General features: G+C 36.9%; 1 protein-coding gene across 7 annotated transcripts in view; it reads right to left on the bottom strand.

The window, feature by feature from the left end:
• Positions 1-1,042: 1,042 nt before the first annotated feature.
• Positions 1,043-25,726, bottom strand: part of LOC105422499 (kin of IRRE-like protein 3) — a 151,970-nt gene continuing 127,286 nt past the window's right edge. For 3 of the 7 annotated variants that reach the window (XM_089079578.1, XM_089079584.1, XM_089079586.1), the window contains exons 4-13: positions 25,003-25,138; positions 22,920-23,128; positions 13,381-13,650; positions 12,993-13,101; positions 12,465-12,651; positions 9,819-9,957; positions 7,907-8,094; positions 7,456-7,589; positions 6,367-6,592; positions 1,043-2,468 (exon numbers count right to left, since the gene is read on the bottom strand). In XM_089079578.1, coding sequence (XP_088935704.1) covers positions 2,262-2,468; positions 6,367-6,592; positions 7,456-7,589; positions 7,907-8,094; positions 9,819-9,957; positions 12,465-12,651; positions 12,993-13,101; positions 13,381-13,650; positions 22,920-23,128; positions 25,003-25,138 — 1,805 coding nt within the window. In that variant the 3' untranslated portion in view covers positions 1,043-2,261. Of the gene's footprint in view, positions 2,469-2,850; positions 5,070-6,366; positions 6,593-7,455; positions 7,590-7,906; positions 8,095-9,818; positions 9,958-12,464; positions 12,652-12,992; positions 13,102-13,380; positions 13,651-22,919; positions 23,129-25,002; positions 25,139-25,726 lie in introns of those variants that run through there. The other 4 variants (XM_089079582.1, XM_089079581.1, XM_089079580.1 and 1 more) reach the window with 4 other exon arrangements.

A 25,726-nucleotide genomic window follows, 5' to 3' on the forward strand; every position in this document is an offset into this window, starting at 1 on the left:
TATTTGAATTGGTAACAAAAGAATGCTTAATTAAAAACAAAACTACAATTAAATTTTAGACAAGTATAATCATTTAATTATTTGGACAAAAATAAAATTTTTTTGTAATAACATCTTACCAAATATTTAATCAATTGTGCTTATCTTTAAATCAATTTTAATCGAATTTTAAAATGAATTAATACAAAATTGCAAAAATTTGTTCCACATCTTTTTTACTGAAGAATCCACTTCAATCCTGTGATTAGTGAGCTCCACATTCGGATTTGGATTTTCTTTAGATGCTGACCAACGCATGAAATTCTCTAACGTATGTAATTCTATAACGTTAAATGTGATTCATGTGATGATGAAATGTAAATAAAAATGTATAACGTATAAAAAATCGCAAAAATATCATTTTTCATAGAACGACAATAACGTTTAAAATAATATGATGAGATGGAATTTTTACATTACGACGTTTCTATATTGTGTTCTTTCTCAAGTGTAAAAGAATGACAACAAATAGAATAACGTTAAATATACAAATTTTTGATAAGCTGAAGTATTTTAAACAAGTTAGTAGTTCTTTTCATAAAAAAAAAAATCATGTAAAAATCTCTTTATAATGTATTTAATAATTAATTATCAACATTAAGATTACCATAAATTTCGAGTCTTTAGAACGCAATGTTTCGTATGCGGTAATTTTAAAACTTGAAATAGTACTTGAAATAAGAATGATAATAAAGTGCAAAAATTAAATAAGATGTAAAATTGGTATATACTTACTTATGAATTAATAGCATGTATTAATTGTAAATTTGATAGTTCGTGATCATGTATAATAATTCTCAATTTCTGAGGTTGGAAGTGGAAAGGTCCAGGTAGCATTTTAAATTTATTTATAATAATAATGTTAAATGTAGCAAACTGGCAATATAAAATTTTGCTGCAAACTTATTGTACAAATATTGATGTTTCGCAAAACTTACCGCTCGTATTTAATAAGTGTCAATAAAGATACTAGCTAATGAAAATCATCATTTTATTAACAATATTATCGTAAGCATTATAAATACGTGTAGTTTTCATTTTTTTATTGGTTCTGAGGATCGAATCGATCGTCTTATTTTCGAAGAAATCGTCGGCAGTATATTTTTCGAGAGACTCGTCGCTGTCGCGCCTTTCAAACGCCACGATGTGTTCGCATAAAAGAATTCGTAATTATTACATATGCATATATGTACGCGATTCTCCTAGATATATCCCATATTCGTAATAAATGAGGTTGATAGAAGTAGCTATGGTTTTATATTTGATTTCGTGCCATTCCGCATCCGTTTCCCCTATCGCTCTTATTCTCTACCTCGCTTTTCTCTCGTCCGTCGATACAAAATTAAATATAGCAAAATCTTCAGTTGTTCGGCTTGAACGTTGTATATTGCGGCGGCTTCTCGCTCTTGTAATGGGGCTTCAATGTCGCTAAACGATCAGGTTTGAGAAACAGCTGCTCCCCCTGCACAATTTTCATCTTAGGATCTTAACCCTCGGTAGCTCGCAAATTTCCATCCGAATTAGCCTGCCGCAGCTCGTCGAACAATCCGAGTCTTGAATATTTATGTTATCTCAAGTATTTGTCTTTCATGGGAGAGACTACTCGTTTGAGGAACTTATTTTCAAATTGTCCTAAATCCGTATCTTTAAGGAGCAAAAATTATGTATAAAACGTTTGTATATAATTTTATATATATAACGTTTGTATATATATATATATATAAATATATACACACACACACACACACACACACACACACACACACACACACACACACATATATATATATATATAGTTTTTAATAAGTGGACGCTACCGTATAATTTATTACACGTTTATTAAACATATATATATATATATATGTGTGTGTGTGTGTGTGTGTGTGTGTGTGTGTGTGTGTATTTAATAAACGTGTAATAAATTATATACGTAGCAGCATCCATTTATTAAAAACATCAATTTAGGACAGCATAAAAATAAACTCTCTCTCTCTCTCTCTCGTTTAACAAAATTTCACAAAAAACGCACGTTTAATCGATTATGTGTATATCAAAGTGAATTAATTTGATATAAATCTCTCCCGTGGAAAAAAAATAACAAAGTATTTTATACGAATATGAACGTATTGTTTCGAATATGATTCGATATACAGAGCTGCAGAAGTCTAATGCGGACTTGATACGAATGCATACGCGTATAGTGCACGAACGGGCACGAATTGCTACCATAATATTCTACGGGTTATTATTTGGCAGTCAGGGATAGAAACTAGCATGAGTGCAATCTGTGCAATTCTAGGGTCCCCGTCCGAAACGTGGCACGCAAGGACGTAAAGTTGTAAGGTCGTTCTACATCCCTGACAACACAGGTGCCAAATGGTCCAGGCTACAGTTCGATAGTAAATCCAACATGGCAGGCAAGATCGAGACTAAAGGGAATGAAATACACATGAGTACGTATACTGCACGATACTGTAAAAAGAAACGGACATGTTGAATTGTACATAAATGCAAGTATAAATATTCGTTTATCTTATAAATTCTATAAGAAAATATTATAAATATACATATGATGATTTTGAAACAAATGAATGGTGGATGACTAATTTTATACATGATGATACATCGGTATAATGTCTACGACATAATAATAATAATAATAATAATAATAATAATAATAATAATAATAATAATAATTCGTATTTTTCAATAAATGCAAAAACAAGATCAGAATGTCTAAAAGAATTTCGATGATAGTCTCGTGGTCGGGATCGGGATGGGTGGCGATGATAAATGGCAGTATATATCCCATATGTGTGATCACTTTTTAATGATGACAACTTTATACACGAAAAGGAATTCGGGACAATTCCTCGAAATTATCTCGTATGCCGGTACAGTGAAGTCCCAGTATCATTGATTCCGATTACAAAGTCGGTGTGATGCTCGCCTCGGACTTAATTAATGACGATGATAACAGGAGATATAACATAGCTAATCTTACTAGGACGACGATCGGAGGTAACAGCAAATAACACGGTGCGTCGGTATTTGAGTTTGGACGAAAGTAATCGGCGGGAAGTTTCTCTGTACATAAATTCGTGAAATGTAGAGTACATACAAAATGCAATTCCGACACGCTCACTCGTTGGTCGACACACTCTGAGACGCGATCTCTCTGTACAGTTTGGTTTCCATATTTTTTTTTCCTCCGTTGGAATTTCCGTTGGACCGATAAATTATATATTTCGTACACGGCTACTATACAACTGCGAATAGGATCACTGTCGGCCGCCCAGGTGTTTAAACTATCCCCTTCAACAGCGACGTTAGAGGCGCATTGTGGCAGTGTCGCGGAACGTACGTGGGCGATTACGCATCGCTGTTAACGTCAAACTTTCATTAATTGGACGACGATTCTCGTACGTTAGATCGTGATCTAGACAGGTATATTGTATGTATATGCGTATGTACATATGCACTTAGTGTGTTTCGATAGATAGCAATATATCATCGTTAAATCGTAATGAGCATAGTTTTGATTACTAATTAGTATCTATGATACAAACACTTTTCATATGTGGTCTTCGACGATTCGTTCGCAATGCTTGTCAACGTCTCAAACATACGACGTCAAGGATGAAAAAAAGAAAAGAAAAAAAAAAGAAAAAAAAAATATGAATTACGTCTGTGGTATTACTTACTAATCGCGCCTACACAATTTTTCGACGGAGCAGTTTTGGAGTATGGCAGTATCGAGTATGGCGGTATCGAGTCTCGCGTAACAATTAATTATAGCTATCCTCTTACATAATCGTGTAAGTTTTCGAAAAAACGGATTGGATGATCTCGATGCGCGATCGGCCGTCCGTCATTAAGAGCTGCTACTGCGAGCATAAATTCGGCGATCTCGGTCGAGCATTTCAGTCTTACGTTCTTGAATCCCGCAGGACGCGCGGCTGCAGGGAATACACTCCTTTCTGGATGCAAGCGAAATCAGAACAGAACGAAATGAGCTATCCTCGCGAGAGAGACAGAGAGAGAGAGAGAGAGAGAGAGAGAGAGAGAGAGAGAGAAAGAGGAGGAGGAGAGAGAGAAAGAGAGGAGCGAGCTAGCGCGGCAGGAGAATTGATAGGAATTCAGTTTACGATTAAGCGTTTCAATTTCAAGCCGTAATGAATTCCACTCAATTCAGCTTAATCCGGTTACTTTTTACAAGGATGAGATGCAACTCAGACGGAAATCGCGCGCGATTCAATCGACCGGGCGGCGAGACGCCGGCGGCATTATCCTCGACACGCTCTACTTATGTACACATCTATCTAAATTAAATTACAAACAAGGACACAGCGGTAATTGGTGGAGGGACACCCGGGAATTAGATGCAACCAAATGCATGCGTAATGCACCCTACCGAGCGCATAAATCACTCAAGCGACTATCGCGATCGGAGAACGTGATACGTTCGATACTTGCGCGAGCAGCGCGCGCCGTGTCGCCGCATAAGTATTGTAACTTAACTGTTGGATCGTCTAAAAACTTCTTGCACGAGTGTCTTGTGCTAATGAATGGTGTCATCTCCCGTATAATCGTATAATGGTTATATATTATGTATAACGTTCGCGTAACATCATAATAAACTCTTGCGCGCGAAAAGTCGCGGTCGAGAATGGCGTACACGTTAATTACTTTCATCGGTGTGTAAGATATCAACAAATTTTTGGACGACCCAATAGAGTGTGTTGGGTACATTAAAGCGTAACGTGTGTCTATATATTTATACATCTCCACGTTGGTCGTGTGAATATGTGTGTGTGTGTGTGTGTGTGTGTGTGTGTGTATTTTGTGTGTGTGTGTGTGTGTGTGTGTGTGTGTGTGTGTGTTGGAAACACAAATACAATATTTTATTTATATATAAAACCCTCGAGATCTTTCCGGGAGAAAAGGTGGAAAGTTTGCGCTCCTCGTTCCTTGCCTTTTTTAATCCGATTTAGCGTGTCCCGTTCCTCGTCCTGTAGAAGGAATTTTTCCTGCGCCAAGATTGCTCGCTCATTGATTCAATTAATGGACATATACGGACGTGTGGGGCGCGTCAACGTTTAAATAAAATAAATCGTAATCTTGTAATTCTCTTTCGCGCATACGTTTTACTTGACGAGCCCCCAAAAGCGAACAGTTGAATAAAAAAAAAATAAATAAATAAATAAATAAATAAATAAATACGATAATTATCGAAAAACAGTCCGATGGGCAAAGATAATCATCAGGGCTGATTCAACGATGCGAATTAAACGCTTGATCCGAAACGGTTCGCAATCGGGTCAAGTTGCATGCACTTGCAGTTTTGCCTTCGCGAGTGCATCGATTAAATTTAAACGCGCGTGCTTCGGTCAGGTGGCTAGTGCTTTCGGACGAGTGCAAAGTAAGCAAGCAGTTAAAAAAGAATCTTATCTAAAGCGGAATAGCTAATGCTCTAGTGATGTGCCGATTAGGCAGTGCAATAAAATCGAAGGAAAATACAAATATTTTTTATCTCGATATGCTCTACACTAACAAAAGCGAATGGAGTTGTATAAATATACTAACGTCAAAGAGACGAAAAGACTACATTTTTTTTTTAATTATTCAAAACTATTTGATAAAGAATTAAAGTGATAACTGTGATATAAAACCACGCTTCGGTGGAACAAGATGATTTATTTTTCAGTAAAAAAATTTTAATCTATATTCAGCAAAATTTTTACAACGTTTAAAATTCAAGATTTTTGCTTCTATCATAACTGCGTTTTCTAATATACAATAAAAAAGGACGCAAAACAATAATGTAATTTATATGTTATTATTAAACAATTAACTAATATCGAGAAACTTGCCGTGCAACACGATCTATGATTATAATATTTTAATTACTGATTCCAAATATGTTCGAATAAATTATGTGAGAAACTTTATGTGCAATTCAGTAGCAATAGCATGCACGGAAAAAATAGTTTGGTTGGCTGGATCAAAATTCTGTTCCAAAATAAACTGAATTAAAAATTCCAATCGAAATGGTCAGATTTCTGTTTAAATTAACCGAAAATCTGATTAAACTCTGATCAATTCAACCAAAATTTGTAATTCATTCATTTTGAAACAATACCTTGGTACAGCCAATCAAACTATTTTTTTCTGCGTATAAATGAATAAAAGAAAAGCAAGAAAAAAAACGGAAAAAAAGAAAAGAAAAAAAAAGAATAATAATGAGAAACACGTCGGGTTTTATGCATTGTGTAAAGGTATAATTCGTATGTTTTTTTTTTTTATTTTATTTTACTTTCAATTTACCTGCAACGTATACTGTCCGTGAGGCTGCCCATGATGATGATGCCTCTGATAATGTTGCTGTTGGTGTTGCGGGTCGTGCTGATAACACTCCTGCTGGTATTGCTGCGATGGGACGGGTTTCAAAACGTGATTGGCTCGCTTCTCCGGAACGAACTGCTGACTCGTACGATCCATCGTATCCACTGCCAAGCGTGGATCCTCTATCATAGCGTTGGAAGCCTTTGTACTGCGTGGAAACGACGGATATCATCCTGGTTTCGTTTCATTAGATGCTTTGTGTATTCTACGCGATACGCCGAGGTAATACCTTTTTCGGATAATTCTTTTAAAGGATTCTCTAACTCATTCAGTTTGAAAAGAAATCACGAGAACCTCTCTCTCTCTCTCTCTCTCTCTCTCTCTCTCTCTCTCTCTCTCTCTCTCTCTCTCTCTCTCTCTCTCTCTCTCTCTCTCTCTCTCTCTCTCTCTCTCTCTCTCTCTCTCTCTCTCTCTCTCTCTCTCTCTCTCTCTCTCTCTCTCTCTCTCTCTCTCTCTCTCTCTCTCTCTCTCTCTCTCTCTCTCCCTCTCTCTCTCTCTCGATTCTTGTGATTTAAATTATATATATATATATATATAGGATATATATATATATATATATATATATAATATATATATATCCTATATATACTAAGATAATTATATTAAATAATTTATTAATTTTATCACGTGTTCCTTTGAAAAAAGATGATTTGATCTCAATAAGAAAATAGTCTTTATTCTTCCTTTTTCTTATATCATTTATCAGATTTCAGATCAGACGCTACATTTCTAGAAATGTAATGTCTACTCGATTAGACGTTCCTCTTTTAATCCTTTTAAATCGCACATTATTGATTTACTCGATATGCAATAAGAGATACATAAAATTTAAAAAAAATTTATTCTTCTTTTTTAGACACGACCGAAAATCCTATATCCCTGCGCCTGCAGCTTTACAGATACTCCAGCACAGTCCTGGTCAAATGTACACAATATTGGAGCATCGCGCGTGATCCACGGTGCCGTCTACTCGCCTATAAATCACCGGGCAATGTAATATCGCGTGCTTACCAATGCACTTGCTGCAGCGCCGGTACCGTGTTTCTGGCTACGCAGCATCTATCCGAACGTAGGAAACAAACGAATCCCATTATCAGTACCGAGAGCACCGTGAATCCGGCCACCGCGCCGATAACGAGCGGGATCTGCGACAAAGAAAGATATTCTGTGTGCATCGCGCGCTAAAACATCTCTCGCGAATGTTGATTTAGCCTGGTAGTTTTTTTTCCACCTGCATTTGCATATACGCGCGCACGTCGATCATATAAAAATATAGAATTCCTTTTATGGACTGTATGTTCACTTTGCGCGCAAAGTGAACATAGTCTACATTCCTTGACGTGTGAAATATCTTTTCTAGTTTGTCTATGAAAGGAGAGCTTACACGAAAAGAGTTTAAGTTTTAGACGTTAAAAGTCTTGGAAAGAATGAATTCGTAAAGCGTTACGACTGCAACGTTTACCTGGCCGGGCTCATCGACTTTCAGCATGAGCGCTCGTCTGTCACTGCCACGATCGTTCTCCACGATAACATGATACAGCCTTTGATCTTCTTTCACTGTACTTGTCAACTCCAAGATCGCTATGTAACAGTCCTCCGAAGCCAGTGGCTCCAGATCGAGCGCGCGATAGCGCGGTTCCAGAACTTCACCTGCCGATAATAGAACGACTCCATGCATCTCTCGATAATTTATCCTTTATTTCCATTTCTACGAATAACTGAAATAAAATTTCGCAAAATAACGAACACTCAGTTAAGATGCATTTCATACAAGGGAGTGATGGGAAATCAATACGAAACAAAAATCGAATCAACGAAGCATCATTAGAAAAATAAAGAGAAAAAAAATAAGAAATGAACATTAATAAATATAAAAATGACTTTAAATGGAATGTAAATTTTAAATGTAATGTGTATAAATAGTTCTAAATGTTGTATACGACTCTTGATAACGTAGGTGCGAAAAATCGGATTAAGAGAGAGTAATTAGTCGTTTAGTATCTCGAAAAATGAACCGGGTGCAAAAAGTTAACGGTGTGAGTATCTGATAGAGAGCATCGATTTGGGTCTCGCGGAAATTGGACGGATGTCTCGAAACGATCTCATGGCTCGGGTTATGGGCGAATGATCAATTAAGTAAGGGGGGTAATTGCGAGTGGCAGCACGATCGTCGATAACGTACCCGTTGCGGAGTGCCAATTATCCTGGGAAGCATTAAAAAAATGTGTACGAAAGAGCAACCTCACGGCTCGAGTACTCTTTCCGTCGATTCAACGAAGGTGAAGGAAAGTTAAACGGGGATTCCAGTTTCATCGAATGAAAAAGAGGAAGAGGAGAAGAAGGAGAAAGAGAAGAGAGCGTTAATAACTACACGGTCGTTTGTGCTACTCGTTTGTAGTATTCGAAACAAAAACCAAAGGTAAAGTTTATACATTAACAGTTCGTTGGGCGAGGTGACGGACGTTTCGTTTCATGGGAACGCGTAACGAAGGAAAACCCGCGGGAAAAAGTTGGTAGCCAAGAGACGAAAGTCAAAGCAGGAATAAAGAAAGGTCGAGTCAGCCCAACGTCGCGGTCATAATTTTTCTACGTTAATGACGTGCTTCGAAAGTATCTCGTATCTCTTTCGTACACATGTAGCCCATGTTTCTCATGTTTACTGACACGTTTACAAAGATAAAGAGCGTGGGATACGGCTATCATTTGCGGGTAACTCGCGCGGCGAGCGATCTAGAGCGCCATTGTACTGCGAAGAGTAATACAAAACGGCCGGAGAGATCAATGTTCCCTTAAACTCTAATAGAAAGTTTCCGCGAGTCGAGCCATTAATTCTCTTAACCCTTTCTCTTCTGGCGACCCCTTTATCGGATACTTGAATAATGCAAACCTATCGCTTTATAATAATCTTTCATCTTATATACTACCAATAAAGACCGAATATTAACTTCTTGCATTCTTTATATTACTGAATTTGTTATAAATGGCTCATAATAATTCTCTGTTTATTTTTTTTTCAAATAATACAAATAATTTTAACTTGCCAATCATGTATTTTTATATATTTTTAGAAAATATTTTAAATTACAGAAATTATTGATTACGGACAGGTCTGACGACTAAATAAGAGGGAAGCATATCGGTCTAATTATTCAAATTGCGTACATACTTCTCTTTGAATGGCACGTTAAAGTAAATAAAATAGAAAAGAAAATTGGACTCTGTTATCCACTTTCGTCGGTTACCTCTGTTATTTGCCTCGAAGCGAAACTTATAATAGAACACATATGTGGGGGGGGGGGGGCAGGAAGCAAAAGATCAAAGCAAAGACGAAATCGAATACTTCTTGTGATAGTTTGAGGCAAGCAGTCTCTAACCGGCGTGCAGTCTGGTGCTGCCCCATTCCCAGGCCACGAGTCGCGGCTTCGGGTCGGAGCACAGTCTGATCTCTAATCTGGCCGGGCTACCCTCCGTCGTCACGACGACAAACTTCTCTGTGATGGCCGGCTTCACCACCTGCGACACATGTTTAACGTCCTTTGAATGGAAAGTTCGTTACCACGTCCCCACTTTCGCGGTTATCAAATGGCGAACGTGAGCGTCGCGGGCCGCTTTCTGCCCGACCGTCTCACGGTGGTCCACCAAATTTTGTTCGTTTCACGAACGAAATTTAGCTTAATACCAAAACTGACAGAGCGCGTGGTAACAATAATAAGAGAATTATTATTCGAATGAATGTATAAAAATCTTTTATGTTAAATATTCTATATAAACATCCGACGGATATGCGATAATGATGATTCACTAACTATTTGCGAAACGCGTACAAAAATTGCGTGCGAAAATTGAAACACTGATGAGCCATCGCGGCATTCTTTTTATTTCGCCGTTCATATTGAAATCTGCGAAAGAAACGTTATCAGGAAATATGGCGGTATATCAATAAAAAAGAATTAATTTAGATACGAATGATACGTGACTAAGCATTAAGAATGAAAGCGAATGATATTTCGTTTCAATACAAACTCGCGGTATGAATATTATTTTTGATCGCAAAAGAGACTTGTGATTTATGATATACGTTATGATATAGCTTAATTCATTGTAATATAATTTTCTGTGCATTGCGAGATAAAAAGATTATCGTACGGTTACATTTTTCACTCTTTTTTTTTTTTTTTTTATGGATACGCTGATATAATTCGTACTCATTTCTGCAGTATCGTATTTCATAAAGCGTCTCGTCGATCGTATACTGAAGTGGATATGTTCAATTTATCATTTTTGCGATATTTGTAATAGCGACACTTGCCACATTTGCGTACACATTGCAGTCATAATTAAAGTTTTGATTTGATTACATATTGTATCGACATTTCAAACTGATTTTCACGTGCCATGCTTATCAAATAAATAACAACAATTTTTTGATTGCTTCTTTCGCGTGATATTCGATTCTCGAGACGAGCGTGTAATGAAACGTAGCTGTGATTGTGCGCAACAACGAATTTGGGTGAGATATTGACATTAATAGCACTGTCGAATTTCAATAGATGAAATGATTTCGTATTAAATGAAACGGAAATCAAACCTTTGTGTAGCCAGTGACCACGCATTAAGTTGCGTACATTCTGCCAGTAAGCAAATTTAATAAAAAAAAATAAAATAAAAATAAAATAAAATAAAAATAAAATAAAATAAAATGTTGCGTATAAATATCAGAATCGAATTTTTCTCTCGTTATCGGCATTAATCAAATAATTAGCTATTGAGGATTCGATCATTAATCGAAATCGAATTGCGAAACATTGTAATATCATGATAATTGGAATATAATTTAATTTTTATCGTATATATGTGATTTATTGTTACAATGTTTACGGGTTTCATTTGCAATCTACGTTTTTATATATATATGTATATAACCTGTATTTAAACATATAACATATGTAAAGAATTGAATAACGTCAGACAGATTCTTTGCTAAATTAAATTTAATTAAAATTTGTTTGAAAATTTATTGCAACAATTATGCGTGCATTTATGGTAAATTGTTATACACAAAAGCATTAAAGCAAGCCTTTCAATTAATTTTATCTATCTCTCTATTTATTTTTATATATTTGCGAACGAAACAAAAACATATCTGCACCTACATGATATCGAGGCATTCTTTTGAAAGAAACAACGCGGTTCGTTACAAATAACGAAGATATCGATTTTTAATGCCGTTTACATTATACAATAAAACTCAATGGCGTGCATTGTTGGCAACTGAAAAACTGAACAAAGAATCGCTATTAAAAAATGTATTCAAAGCTGAATACATAGGCATATTAAGCATACCATATTAAGCATACCATATTGTGTATACTGCAAAAATAAGGTCTGGATGTTGAATTTTATTATAATGATATTAACGCTATGATATTAATGTTCTTTTGTATAATAAGCAAATAAATAATATGATGTAAGATGCATCTGCATTGCACCAATGAAAATAATTTTTAACTACAATAGAAAATGGTTTACATAACAGTAGCGCGAAAAACCATAAGTTTTAATTTGCTTGCTAAGTTGTTCGTTTTATTAAACATTAAATCATTCTACGATCTTCCTTTTTCGACGCGAATTTATCCCACGTTGGTGCGTCTTAACCCATCTTCAATATATCATTTCTCCGCAAGATAATGAAGCAGAACGAGATTGATGCGTGGAAGCAACATTTCTTCCTTGTTACGAACTACACGATCGACGCATTTTTTTTCCCCGCCGATATTACATTCGGACAGTCGAAGTTGAACGACGGACTTTAGGCGAAAAGTATTCGTGCGCGCGCGCACGAAAGATATTCAATGATCCTAGGATCCCGTAAAGTAATGAAGCGATATTTTTTCGCGACAGGTTCGCCGGAAACGTTATTCGTCAACGTCGGACCCCTCCCCTCCCCCTCCCCCCTCGGTAATTCTGATTTGCAGTGAAACTTTTTCAACGTTCCGCGCCGCGACGATGCGTCGCCTTACCCGTGGAGCGCCGACCACTTGCAGAGAGACAGGATCGCTTTTAACTTCCCTGACGTTGCCATTGATCTTGTTGGAGGCGAGACATATGTATTGACCCTGTTGCTCATACGTCACGTTCGTCAGGATCAATCGCTGCCCCGTCCCGCATTCCAACGGCATGCGGCCGTCCGTGAATATCTGTGCCCATCTGCACATGCATGACCGCACATCGGAAATTTGCAAATTAAAGGCACTTTTGAATGACGCGAATTTGCCACAATAGATATATATATATATACGTTAACAAAAAACTACGTAAAAAAAAAAAAAAAAAGAAAGAAAATGACAATTTTCGAGAAAATTTTGTAACCATCAAAGTTATTAGATAAACTTTTGTAAACTGAAGCATAGCTTTTAAGAAAGTTAAATTGTTGAAGATTTAAAGTAGCCTCGTAATACTTAAAAGCAAAATATTTATTTGTTGCGGGACTATTATATAAACGCGCAAAGTCTAGAAGAAATAAAGACTAAATAATTGATACGGTTCACCTGTATTCGGCCGGTGGCATCGCATCAGCATGACATTCGAACGATGCTCCGGAATATAATAACGCAGTTGTTAATCGGTCTGGTCCGACCGCGCTGATCGTCGGTGGATCTATGAAAAATCAACTTGCTCTAAAATTGAGATTAAGCTATAAATAAAAAAATTAGTTTATACAATAATTTTTACTGACTTTCGCTCTGTACATTTTTAAAAATTATTACATGTATATTTCGCAATATTAGACTAGAAATACGGAGATTTGTCAAACAATCACGGTAGATTATTTAATAAGATTTTTAATATTACAAAAAAGCGGTCGATAAAAACCGTGATGGAATGTAAATCGGCTGAAAACTGTCACGTTAAAGTGACGGTGGTTTAGACACGTACAGTTTACGGACACTTGTACCGAGATTGGACTGCTCTCGCCCTCCATGTTCGACGCTTCGCAGAGATAAACGGCGGCGTGATTTCTGTAAATTGGAGAGAACATCAGGGTCTCTCCGATACTGGCTACTTCCGTCACGCCAGGACTCTTTGTTTTCCTCCAGAGGATCGAAGCCGGCGGATTAGCGTCGGCGAGACATCGGATTTCCAGCTGATCGCGACCCTCCTCGAGCTGGCCAGTAGGGACGCCGACTAATCTTGTCTCCGGTGCGTCTAAATTCATGTGAAATGCGCAGTTAATCACGAGAGCTCTAATCCCCCGTGCCGCGCCAAATATGTATATCAATATATTGCAATATATTGTAATTGAATCCACAAATGTCATGATATCTGCATCTCGTGCGGTCACTACTGTCTGCCAAATGCCGAAACTTCGCAGAACTTCGAAAGCGACTTTTGTTTATTTAATTTTAGAAAAATGCTACAACACAATTCAAGTAAAATTATTATTTCTCGAAAACGATTATCCGTCTGAAAATTATCATCTTCTATCATCTTTTATATTAGTTGAATTTTTGAAATTGTTCTACAGCTTTAAAGAATTAATCAGATGTAGAGAGTCTATTCGTAACGGCGCACAGGAATATCTGTATAATCATAATCTAATTTCTAATCTAAATTAAACATCTTGAATATTATCTAATATATATTAACTAACGGTAATGTTACATAGTTCTCTCTCTTTACATTCGTAATCCATCTTCGGTGGGTCGAAATAAAAAAGTAAGAATAAGCGATCTTATCATAGTGATTTTAATGAGAGTAGCGCGGAAATTACGTATAATTATCCCGGAAAAGCTCTTTCATATTCATGTCGCTCGGTAAACAAGAGGAATTTAAGGTAAAAGCGGTTTCGTCATCACTACCGGCTTTAATCGTACCGGAATCGCCGGTCGTGATGTGTGGGAGACCGTGAAAGATAAACGTTAGATATAGAAAACAAACGGCCGTCCGCGGCATAAAGTTTCCAAATTAAACCGCTCAATAATGAACTATTAATCGAAAGTTCCATGAAAGATCCATGGAAGTGGTTACTATGTTTTCGGAATTCGAGATTCCAACCTATCGTGTTAATACATAATAATAATATCTCAAGCTTTCATAGCGATAACTTTGCGTAATCAAACATAAAGAAACGAATTGACTGAAGAAATTAAAATAAAAATGCGCAAAAAATCTGAAACATATATAAATTAAATTTTTTTTATTTTTATATATTATCTAGTTCTTTGTTTTAAATATAATCGTTCGTATCGGGAAGGGCATTTTCGAGCGTAAATTATGCCGAGCGAAGGTATGTACGTCGTCATTATATACAAAATGAATATTCTAGCTTAAGGAGAAATTAAATTACGCAAACGCGGTCAATCGTACCATTGTTTTCCCGATGGGCCAAGCAAACTGGAAACACCGCGCTGACTTTGGTTTCGCGTATAACAGATGATACCTGGTGGACACGGTGGAAAAAGCATGTGCCCGGGTCACGCGGTAATTACCTTCTTCGAATAATTAATTAATCACCGTGAGCGATGAATTTCGCGAAATATACTCGCGAGCAAGAACATATTGCCGCACAGCTCGTTTTAGTATTAATTTGTATACAATCGAGAAATAATATGCGTTTTGCCATTCGAATTGCAATTTATTATCGTATTTGTTATTTGATTTTTCAACAAGCGTAATCGACTGTTATTTATGAAGTTTCTCGTTTTTTGTTCAAGGAATGTACGTTATGGAAGTTATCACTCTCGGAACGTTTGTAATTGCATACTTTTTTACGTTGTAAAAGCATTGTTTAAATGCATTGCATTCGCTCGCCCGTACCGCGTATGAATTTTTTATATTACGCGGTATATAATGTAATGAATAATTCTTTACCTTTTAATTCGCGGACCGTAATTTCGACGTGCTTGATGATGCACGAGCTGTAATTTCGGTTGATTTTGATGGAACACTGGCACAGTTACGGTATCCTATTCACCGAGTGATGATGTAATTCATGTTTATTTACTCGATATTTATTTAATTTACGGCCGGTATAAACCGGAGCCAATTTTCATCAGCAAGCCGGCTCACTTCTGGTTTCCATATTCATGTAATAGGTCGTCGTTGCGGCTATTAAAAATGTTAAACGCCGTTACGTTTAATGAATAACATTATAGCATATGCAACGGGATGAACTACAAACATAAAATCGAGTTAATCCGCGTCGCTTTGAGAGCTAATACCACATGTTAGTCCACAACAATTAAGATACACATATATATATATATATATATATATATATTTGTTTATCGTAACTTTATTTTACATTAATTTTGTCAAACAACAATATATTTATTGTGTACCAATTGTACGATTATTATTATATTTTACTGTATTATTATATTTTTAAAGGCAATTACTTTTTCCAAGTTTAAACTAGATTTATTGCCCAATGAGACATAATTACAATTTAGAGAGATTGTAATTTTTAATCACGCTCTAACGTTTACGCATACACGTTACTTCTATTATATCATAGAGCACAATTAATGCGTTTCTCTGTGGATTTCCCCTTCAGTTCAATATAAGATTATATCTGTTCGGTCAAAATGCAATTAATTAATTAATTAATTAATTAAAGCTTTGATATGGAAGAAGATTATCGATAGACGAGTTAATTACGGCAAGCATGCATAATTGAAATTGAATAAAATCTGGAACAGAGAGATATCTATACCAAGTGAAACAGGAAAAGTTCTCAAATAATCATATATTACAAAAAATTTTTGTCTATTGAAAAGATATTGTAAAAGATATTGCGTTACGAATTTTTTATAAATTCCAATGTTTCACTACTTTCGTCCCGTCTCACGTAGTTGTGTAGAATTATGTAGAGTTTGATTTTACTAAAGTCAATTTGATTTAATTGAATTTCAACTTTAGCAAACACGAATTTGCGTAACCGTGCTTGTTGAAGTACGCGAGATGCGAGGCAAAGAAAGATAATTTAACGAGAATAATAGTATAGCGAAAACATACGTGAATTGACATAGATTAAACTTAAGATTTTCTTTTAATAAGATATATACATAAGATTCAATCTTGCATTTGCAAATATCGTAAAAGAAACATAATGAATCAAATTCATACGTGGAATCTCCTTTGAAATTTTCTATAATAGAGAAAACAAAATTTTACAAAATTTATCACAAAATTTGTTATTAAAAATAAAGATAATATTTTGAAATATTTTGTTAATTACCGAAACATTTTTACTATCGAAACAATAAACTATGAAAAGTCACAACAAGTCATGACTTTTCTTTCCCTCGAAGTCTCTTTCTAAAATGCTATTTCCTAATTTATTAAAAAATCATTGAATAAATTAAGACCGCGTTGTTTCATGAGTGTCAAGACGTTAACAATGCTTTAAAACGCATATATCATTCAAACAAGTAATCTGGCGCGAAGTACATTTTCCTTAACCAGAGCCGTAATTCATCGTTCCGCAATTCACTTTTTCGATCGATCGTGAAATCTGCCAAATTGTTCTAGGTGCGAAGGGAAAGAATTGGTAAAAGGAAAGATGAAGGATGAAAAAGTCAGCCGGTAAACGCACCGGTGCCCGAATTGAGTCACCATTTTCGTTCGGGCGCGGATTGCCAGCGCAGCTGTTCATTTCACGTAACAGCGATTCCGAAATACGCGTGAGAGAGCAGTCGCTGACCCATCCAGAATTTTAGCCACTCTCTTCTACTCTTTTTATGCTGATCAGTATCGCACTTCTTTTTCATCCAATGTAAAATTTGACGTGTAAATAGCTTACTTTCCAAATGTTTAGCACGAAGAAAGTACAGCATAAAAGCGAATAAATCGAGAAGCTGTCCTGCAAATATCTCGTAAAAATTAAATTTAAAAACAATTTCTTTTTAACGATTTATAAATGTCAATTTTTTTTTTAAATAAAAATGAATGTATTGATTTTGTTTTAAGATTGATTTAAACCTATGTGTCTTTCATAATTGAGGCTTTCCCAATCTTTGTTGTTCGCGCTTCCATTCGCGCCTCAGAAATTTATTTTCGTCGAACAATTGAGCACGGTGTTAAGCTAATAGAATTAAACGCAGCACGTTATAGAAATCCAACGCTCCTCGAATATTTATGGAAATGGCGTAACCTAGAAAAATTATGCGCGGCGTCTGGAGCCATTAACGCCGTTGACATGGTCGGGGTAATTTTACCGGGGAATTTCCCTGAGTTTTTCCCTAAACTCGATTACCCAGTGTATACCCTGCGCATTTTAGCGCGTCGTGCCGAAATATCGATCATTCGAAAAATCTTTTATTCAGTCGGGGACTCTGACGTTATTTCCATATCCGCGTCTGCGTCGTTGTTTGAAGTTTACTCAAGAAACGACTGAGAATTACGCGCGAGCGAATAACAGTCGCTCGCAAAGCGCCAGATGTGCGCTGGAACACACCGCATCATGCTGAATTTACGCATCACAGAATCGTTGCGTGGGAAAATTTTTAAGGGAACATTTTTCTAACGAATTTTACATTGTGTCGGATGAATTTCTGACCGTCGGCACTTTTATTAGAAAGAGGAAAATATAAGTTAAGTTATTAAAAAACAAGTATATATGTTTAAAAAAAAGATAAAAAATTTAAGTATAACTTGTAATAAAATGCTGCATAGAAATTAAAAATAAAAGTAAATTATAATAAATTTATAACAATAACAATTAAATAATTATAATTCAAAATTTTTCAATTTTCTCGCCTTTCTTATATTATTATTATTTTAATCTCGATATTTCATTATTATTATTTCATAAATACGGGTAGAACGTAATTAGAATAACAAAATTAATCTAATTATAATGATAAAAGTTAAGAAAATAGAATCATCTGTTTTCATCACCTACTTTCATGATGGATGCTAAAATAGTCACAAAATGAAGAATATGTTAAAAAAAGCTACATTTATGTTCTCTTTCTTCATTATTTTCTTATAAATTACTCGTACTGCGGAAGGTATAAGCTTCATCCAACTACAATAGTTCAAGAATTATAACTGATATTCGCGACAATTATTGTGATCGCTTGGTAAGGAAAGGCGATCGTGATGGAGCTATTTTCAATATAGATACTCTAGAAAGAGCAAAGCCGCGATTCGAATGGGTCAACGAGTGCCAGTTCGGCCATATTTCGGCCAATCGTTCCTTGGGTAAACTTCAAACGGCTCTGCTTTTACGAAATAAAATCGAATGGAAGAGACAAAAGCGCTAAAGTTAGGGGATAGAGAATACACCGCATCTTTTGTTATAAACGGAATTCAATATCCAATGGATCCTGAATTTATCTCATGACAAAGCTTAAAATTTCTAACGTATCAAATTGAAAAAAATTTTCTTACGCTCATGTATATTTTGTTATCGAACGTGTAACGTAGCGAGAGCTCGTTAAACGCGAAATATAGAACATTTTCACAACATTATTATTATTTGTACAACAAGCATTAAGAGCATTAACTAGGATAAAAGAGCGTTGGCTTTTTCGATTCTGCAGCTTCCATTACTAGGATTATAGAAACTGTTTCAAGCTGATTCGAAATACGTTGACCGAAATACGAGCGAGCTACTGGTCCATTCGCGTCGGTTGTGCTCTCTAAAAACTGCATCGACCCGAGAATGCACTTTCTCCTCGTTAGCGAGGATAAATTCCTCGGATCGAAGCAGCATTGGCACGGGATATGTCGGCGCTCTGAGGCGCTGAACTTTTCAATTTGCGCTGAAAAGTCCCGCCCGGCTAATGCTCGTAATCAATACACCCGGCGTGGACGCGTATTATACGTAAACGCGTGCACACTTCGGGGCAGGCAAATGCACAAGCGGGGGTGGATACACAAGATGTCCCCAAGAGGGTCGCGGTGGCACTCGAGATCGAATTTGCGGTGGGAATTATAAATTACGCGGCAGTGACGCCCGAAATTGGATCGAGGAGAACGAGGGAAGGGGGAATGATGTTCTTGGAGGTGATATCAGGAATGGTAACTGGCGAATCAATTTTTGACGTCGCCATTGCCGGGTGCGTGATCGAAATTTACACTTTACACTTCGACGGAACGCGTCGAGTACCTGTGCTCGCGGGCGGCTGACGTATTTAAGACCGCGACTACTGTAAAATTACTCGGTGTCAACATCAAATATTTCAATTTGAGAAATCTCGCGTGATGTAACTTTACATCTTTCTTGCAACTTTTTTTTACTCACTGTAAAACAAAAATTTTCGAAATTAGCACAAATTATCGTTTATCATTTAATGAAATTTGTATTAAATATTTTTACCGTAGAGGTTGTTGCTCGCATGCATGGGCATTAACGGCAAATTGGAATATTTGTTGATACGCACGTAGCTTCGGTAATTTATTTACAATACGTAAAGCTGCATGTAAAAGAGCTCGAGCCTTTTAACCCGTAGCGAGCTAACGCGTACACGTACGCGATACTTTTTCATCCGCGAAATTAATCCGTGGCATGGGGAAAGATGAAACATACACGAGATCCAATTGCAATCTGGTTAACGTATTAATTACCTGATACGAAAATTCGATCCTATCGAAAATGTTGGCTAATTAATGTTACATAACATTGAATTTAACAGCCGATTTCGATTTCAAAATTCGTGTAGAATATGGGATTTATCAGCAAACCGCAAAATAATTAAATTATCTTTACAAATCGTAAACTTTTTTATGCAATTTTAGATTTAACAGAATAGATTTTCGAGACATTACAGACATATAATAACAACGTAATAATTACGATATCTAGGAAAAACCGAAATTTTAATATCTTGTTCTTCTTCAATCGGTTATCATCAAACTAATGAACTAATCGTAATAATTAACTTTAAAAGGCCATCGTAACGATGATACACGAAGAGACAAAGGTGATGATTCAAAGATCACGTTATTCACAACAATCTTCTTTAAATCAACCGTGATTTGATTGTAGTTATACAGCAATGCTTCGGGGCCGAAGCTAAAATACCAATACTCATTTGGCCGCTGTCCGCCACAGCACGGTTTTGCAAAAAGCGTTAAAATCTGCCTGAATGTTCAGTCGGGCATCGAATTGTCGATAAGGTTAAAACGCATGACATCACGACGTACTGATTTGAGGGAGATTGATGAGAGGGAAGGAGAGAAAGAGAGAAAACATGCGGTTTCCCACCATATATGGTTATGCGCGTGTGTGCGTGCGTGAGAATGTGCACCCGGTTAAATCGGTGTATTGTTGGGGATGGCCAGAGATGCGAAACGATTTGAGGTCAGTGTGTTACACGGACATGCCGCGGTACGTTGACTTTTTTGCCGTACCGGTTTTTCATGGCCGAGCGTTTTACCCGCAGACTGTTTTCCCGCAATTTGTGCGAGAAACGTGCGCTAGTCGTGCCTTCCTAATTTTTTTTTTTTTTTTTTTATCAAACGCATTTTTGCACTGATAATGCGGGAAAAATATCGACAATATGTCGATATGTCGATATTTTCAGCCTATTTTTATTGTATAAAAAGGAATGATCGAGCACACGACGTCTTTCTTTAATTTACGAACAGTAATATTCTTGTTCCATAATTAATTTTCATTATACATTATACATTATACACTATCTAATTAATTGCGTTGTATTAATTGTTAGACTACTGTAGAGAGATTTAATGTAACATGTAGAATATTAAAAATAGCTCATAATCACACATACAGAAATTAGTATAATAATTAATGTAATTATAAAAATTTTAATTAGATACTTTTGACTCTGACTTTAATTTATTCAGAATAGAATATTTTTCATAAAAAAAAAAACAATATTCATTATAATAAATAATTGTGAATAATTATTGTCGTAAATGTAAATAAAAAATGAAAATATAAAAATCTGCATAATGCAAATGCTAATTTAAAATATAGGAATATGTGTACTTTTTGTATATGTGCATATATATCAATAATTTTTTTAAAAAGATTGAAAGAGGAAATAATAATTTCTTGTCAATCACTTTCATCGACAGCTTATTATTAAACATCGTATTATTTCTATAAAATAATTTTATATACAAATCATTATAATTGAAAAACGTATCGATATTGTCGATTATGCAAGTTAAACGTAACAACAAGCAACATGTTGGAAATTTGTTTAAAAGTTTTTCATTATGGCTAGCAATATATTTCTACGCGTGCAGATGGCGGCCAAGAACGAAGAGAAGTTCCAGCATCGTATATTTTCTCCCTTCTTCCACCGTTTCCATTATGCATACAACATATTTGATGGCCGGCGCGACTATGAAAAAAAAAAAAAAAAAAAAAAAAAGAGAGACACAACCTTAATCTCGATCTAGTGTTCCCTTCTTCTTTGCGCATTTTATTTCGAGGTCTTCTTCAAAGAAGAAGCTTCTTCTCTTGCAAACGTAGATAGATACAAATGCGCAGCATTTTGCCTTGCGTTGAAAAAAATATTTATTACAGCGTGTTCTTGAAATATAATATGTATCGCTTCGCGTGTTCGATATTCATGTCCTTTTGAAAAGGGGATAATGGGGAAAAAGCTCTCTGATTCGATATTAGCGTTATATTTCGAGTAAAAATTATTTCGATTTTAATATGAATGAACATTTGACAACAGAATTCACATTGCAGTTATTATATACTGTTATCTCCAATTGTCAGATAGAAATATTAATTATTACTAATTATAATGCGTATCCTATTGTATTACTAATTATAATGCGTATCCTATTGTACTCTCTTCCTCTCCATTGTTGTATAATAAGACAAAAACTTTCCTTTCATATGCATTTCCTCCCGCTGCTAGACGAATTTTCAAATTAGTGGTGTCTATTAAGAAGACTTAATAAGTCGCTATAATCCGCTGAGACAACGATTCTTGTCATCGTTCATAATCAATTACAAACTCGTCTGTATTCAGGTACAAACTTTGCGAACGGCGGAAGGATTAAACTATCCTAACGGAGTTCTATTTTCTCAGGGAGGAAGACGAGTTCATCAACCGAGAGTTTGTTAAAGGATCTACTTATATCTCACACGTCACTAAGTATTTACAGCGTGTCTTAACATATGGTATCGTACACATTATAATAAGACATTTACATTTATGATAATTACCAATTTTAAAAGAAGGGAATAAATTAGTTTCCGTTTAGCGACCTTTTAAGGAAAATATAATCTTCTACTAAACATGGTCCAAAACTAAAAAAAAAAAAAAAGAAAAAAAAAGAAACTTTTTTATAATAAATATTAACTTTGTTTAAACTTCCGCTACCTTTTTTACGCATCTTTTTTTTTTCACTTATACGTCGCCATTATTAATTCACCTTTCATCATCGATACTTCCCCCGCGTCTCTAAGGATCTATTCTAATGATGATTTTTTTATATAATCGCATTTTTGCGAGAGAATCACGTCTACTCACATCGCACGTCGAATCTCACTTCGATGCTAGACGACATGGTGGGATTGGCGTACGCCGGATGGATGGCGACGCATCTGATCGGCTGGCCGTAACGTGATCGCTCAGCCAGAATCTCGCAAACACTGTAGGTTGCCCAAGTGCGCGGATTATCTATCTCGGTCGAGTTTACCTGGGGCCGCAACGTCCTCAGCTCGGTCTCGCCCACGTACCTGCATATCGCCCCGAAAATTTGCATTTCCAATGGCTGTTCTGCAACAACTCTTACTCGCCTCCCCTTCAACACCCTCCTCTCCTCCGTCATCTTCCTCCTCGGACTCGCTCTATCTCGCGCACGTTCCCCGTTTCGCCGCCGCTCTCTTTCTCTCTCTCTATCTTTGCCTTACCCTCTCGCCCTCCTGCCCTCGTGCCTTTCCCAACCTTCCCCATCAAGGCTCATCGTCGCGGATTATTCAGAATTCTGCTCTTCGGGAGTCTTGCAGTTTCGCGGACTCTGACTAACGGCGGCACTCTCGTGAATTAAGCCTCTCGGTGCTCAGTTATTATAGTACGAAAGATAATATGAAAGGGTAATATGAAAACGTAAATTCGTATCTTGTAAACATAAAGGAGCAAATTGTTATTATTATTCACATCGCTGTGAATTCGCATATTACATTTATCTCGAAAGGTCGTTCACGATTCGCGTAACAATTACCGCGATAGCCAGTCTCGTTCGTTGACGATTGTCTTTTTGGGGATGGAAACTCGATACACGCCGTCGATTGCGCTTCGGTCTCTCCGCTCGGTAATAATTAATACGTTTATGCATACACATATTCCGCGCTGCGCATCGCGTATGTCAATTAGGATAATTCCCAGTGAGTAAGTGGGTAAGCGAGAGTAGCTGAGGGTTGATGGCGAAGGACGGTCGCTTTGTCAAGGGACCTCGTCTACAATTTGAAGCGCAACCCCGAGGCTCTACTGATGCCCCGTCCTGCTAACCGAAAATTGCAAGGTTTAAAGCCGAGAGAGATTGCGTCTCTCTCTCTCTCTCTCTCTCTCTCTCTCTCTCTCTCTCTCTCTCTCTCTCTCTCTCTCTCTCTCCCCCTCCCTCTCCTGTCCTTGTTTTTATTCCGTCGTAAAACTATTAAACCCTGCTCCCGTGAGCTTTTTCCACGCTCTCGAAGCGACTGAACCGAATCGTCGGGATTCAAGAAAAACCGGACCGAAAATTTTGCCTTCCGCTCACCCCCTTTCGTGAGACTCCCGTTCCGGGAGTTTTCCCGTCACACAAAATGCATCGTGTAGCTCCTTAATTTCGCCCGGGCACGATGCAGAATGGATCATGATTATTCATGGGGCGCGTGTTCTGCTATCGACATCGTCCTCGATGCATTACGTGGAATCTTCGAGCAGCGAGAACAAGCCCAAAGCACTTCAACAACGACCGAAGAAGAGGTACACCGATGGTAGAAGACATCTTGAAATCGATAGTAACCTAACATATATTTTGATTACCTGGGACAGCTTCAATCACGAAGCCCGAAAAGCTTTTCGATAGAAAAAAAATCATCGCGAAGAGCAGGTTTTTCAAAATCGCTATCAGAAGAGAGAAGAGAAATTGCCTTCGATAAAGTAAATGAAGCGACAAAATTACATTACTGGTTTGAAAATTACCATTTCGCAATTTCTTCCGCAATTAGAGACGCGACGTAACTGTCGATTTTAAACAAAACGGAAATTGTACACGCGTGTCACTCGTACACATTACTATTACAAATCTTAAATATTGATTTAAAAATAAAATAAAAATAAAATACAAATACAAATCTATCTATCGTGCCAAGTATTTATCTCTCTTTCCCTTATTACTGATATACTCCATTTAATCTGTACGCTTGTAAGCTCCATAAATTGCCGAATAATTATGCTCGCAGCGGATAATGGGGAGAGCAAACGAGCGGAAGGAAAGCAGCGACGAAGACGTGGAGCGAGATGGAGAGCGAGCGAGACACGCGAAGCGAGAGATCGCGCGTGCCAAGCAAGGGGGGGTCGGCGGCGCGCAAGTTAAGTAGTACGGAATCTACGTGCAACAATTACGAACCATTTAATTAGAGGCGAAGGATTCCCATACCGCGCTCTGCAAGTGAGCGTAGCGATCTCACCTGCTCGGGCTGTCACGTTGCTGCCGGGGAGAATTAGACGGTCGGCGTACTCTATCTGCGGTCGTTGAGGGCTGACTGGAATGAGAAAATTAGCACGGATTAATCCCCCGCATTGCCTCGCGTGGTCGACGCGGCGCGGCGCGGCGCGGCGCGGCGCGGCGCGGCGTGGCGCGGCGCTCCTCCCGAAAGCGCCGAATATCCCTTTTAATCTCGGAAGAAATTTCACGCGAGAAGGAGATATCTTAATTATCTGAACCCTTTCGTAATAATTCTCCAGGAAAAAAAGTTTGTAATTAAAAATAATTCGCAATATTTTTGAATTTATTAAATCCAAAGCTAAATTTATGATCAAATTTTATATAATCTCTTTGTATTTTATATAATCTCTTGTACGCGTTATAAAAATATCAATGTGCATTTGGATTTTGCCTCTATAAATATTAATGCAGGTGCAATCAGTTGCTGCAAGGTGCAAGATTAAAAAAAAAAAAAAACGAAAGAAGAGACTTTTGTTCCAACGTAGTGAACCCCATTTTCACGGCACAGAAATAAATTCTGTTGCTTTATTGCTAATTGTGTCATGGGATTACCAGGCAAATGTAACATCGAGGGAGTTATCCGAGTGGTTTTACAACTAATCGGTATATGTTCGGTGTAATGTAT

This window comes from Pogonomyrmex barbatus, unplaced genomic scaffold (assembly GCF_055798465.1).
Source record: "Pogonomyrmex barbatus isolate J1 unplaced genomic scaffold, ASM5579846v1 scaffold3, whole genome shotgun sequence".
NCBI lineage: Eukaryota > Metazoa > Arthropoda > Insecta > Hymenoptera > Formicidae > Pogonomyrmex > Pogonomyrmex barbatus.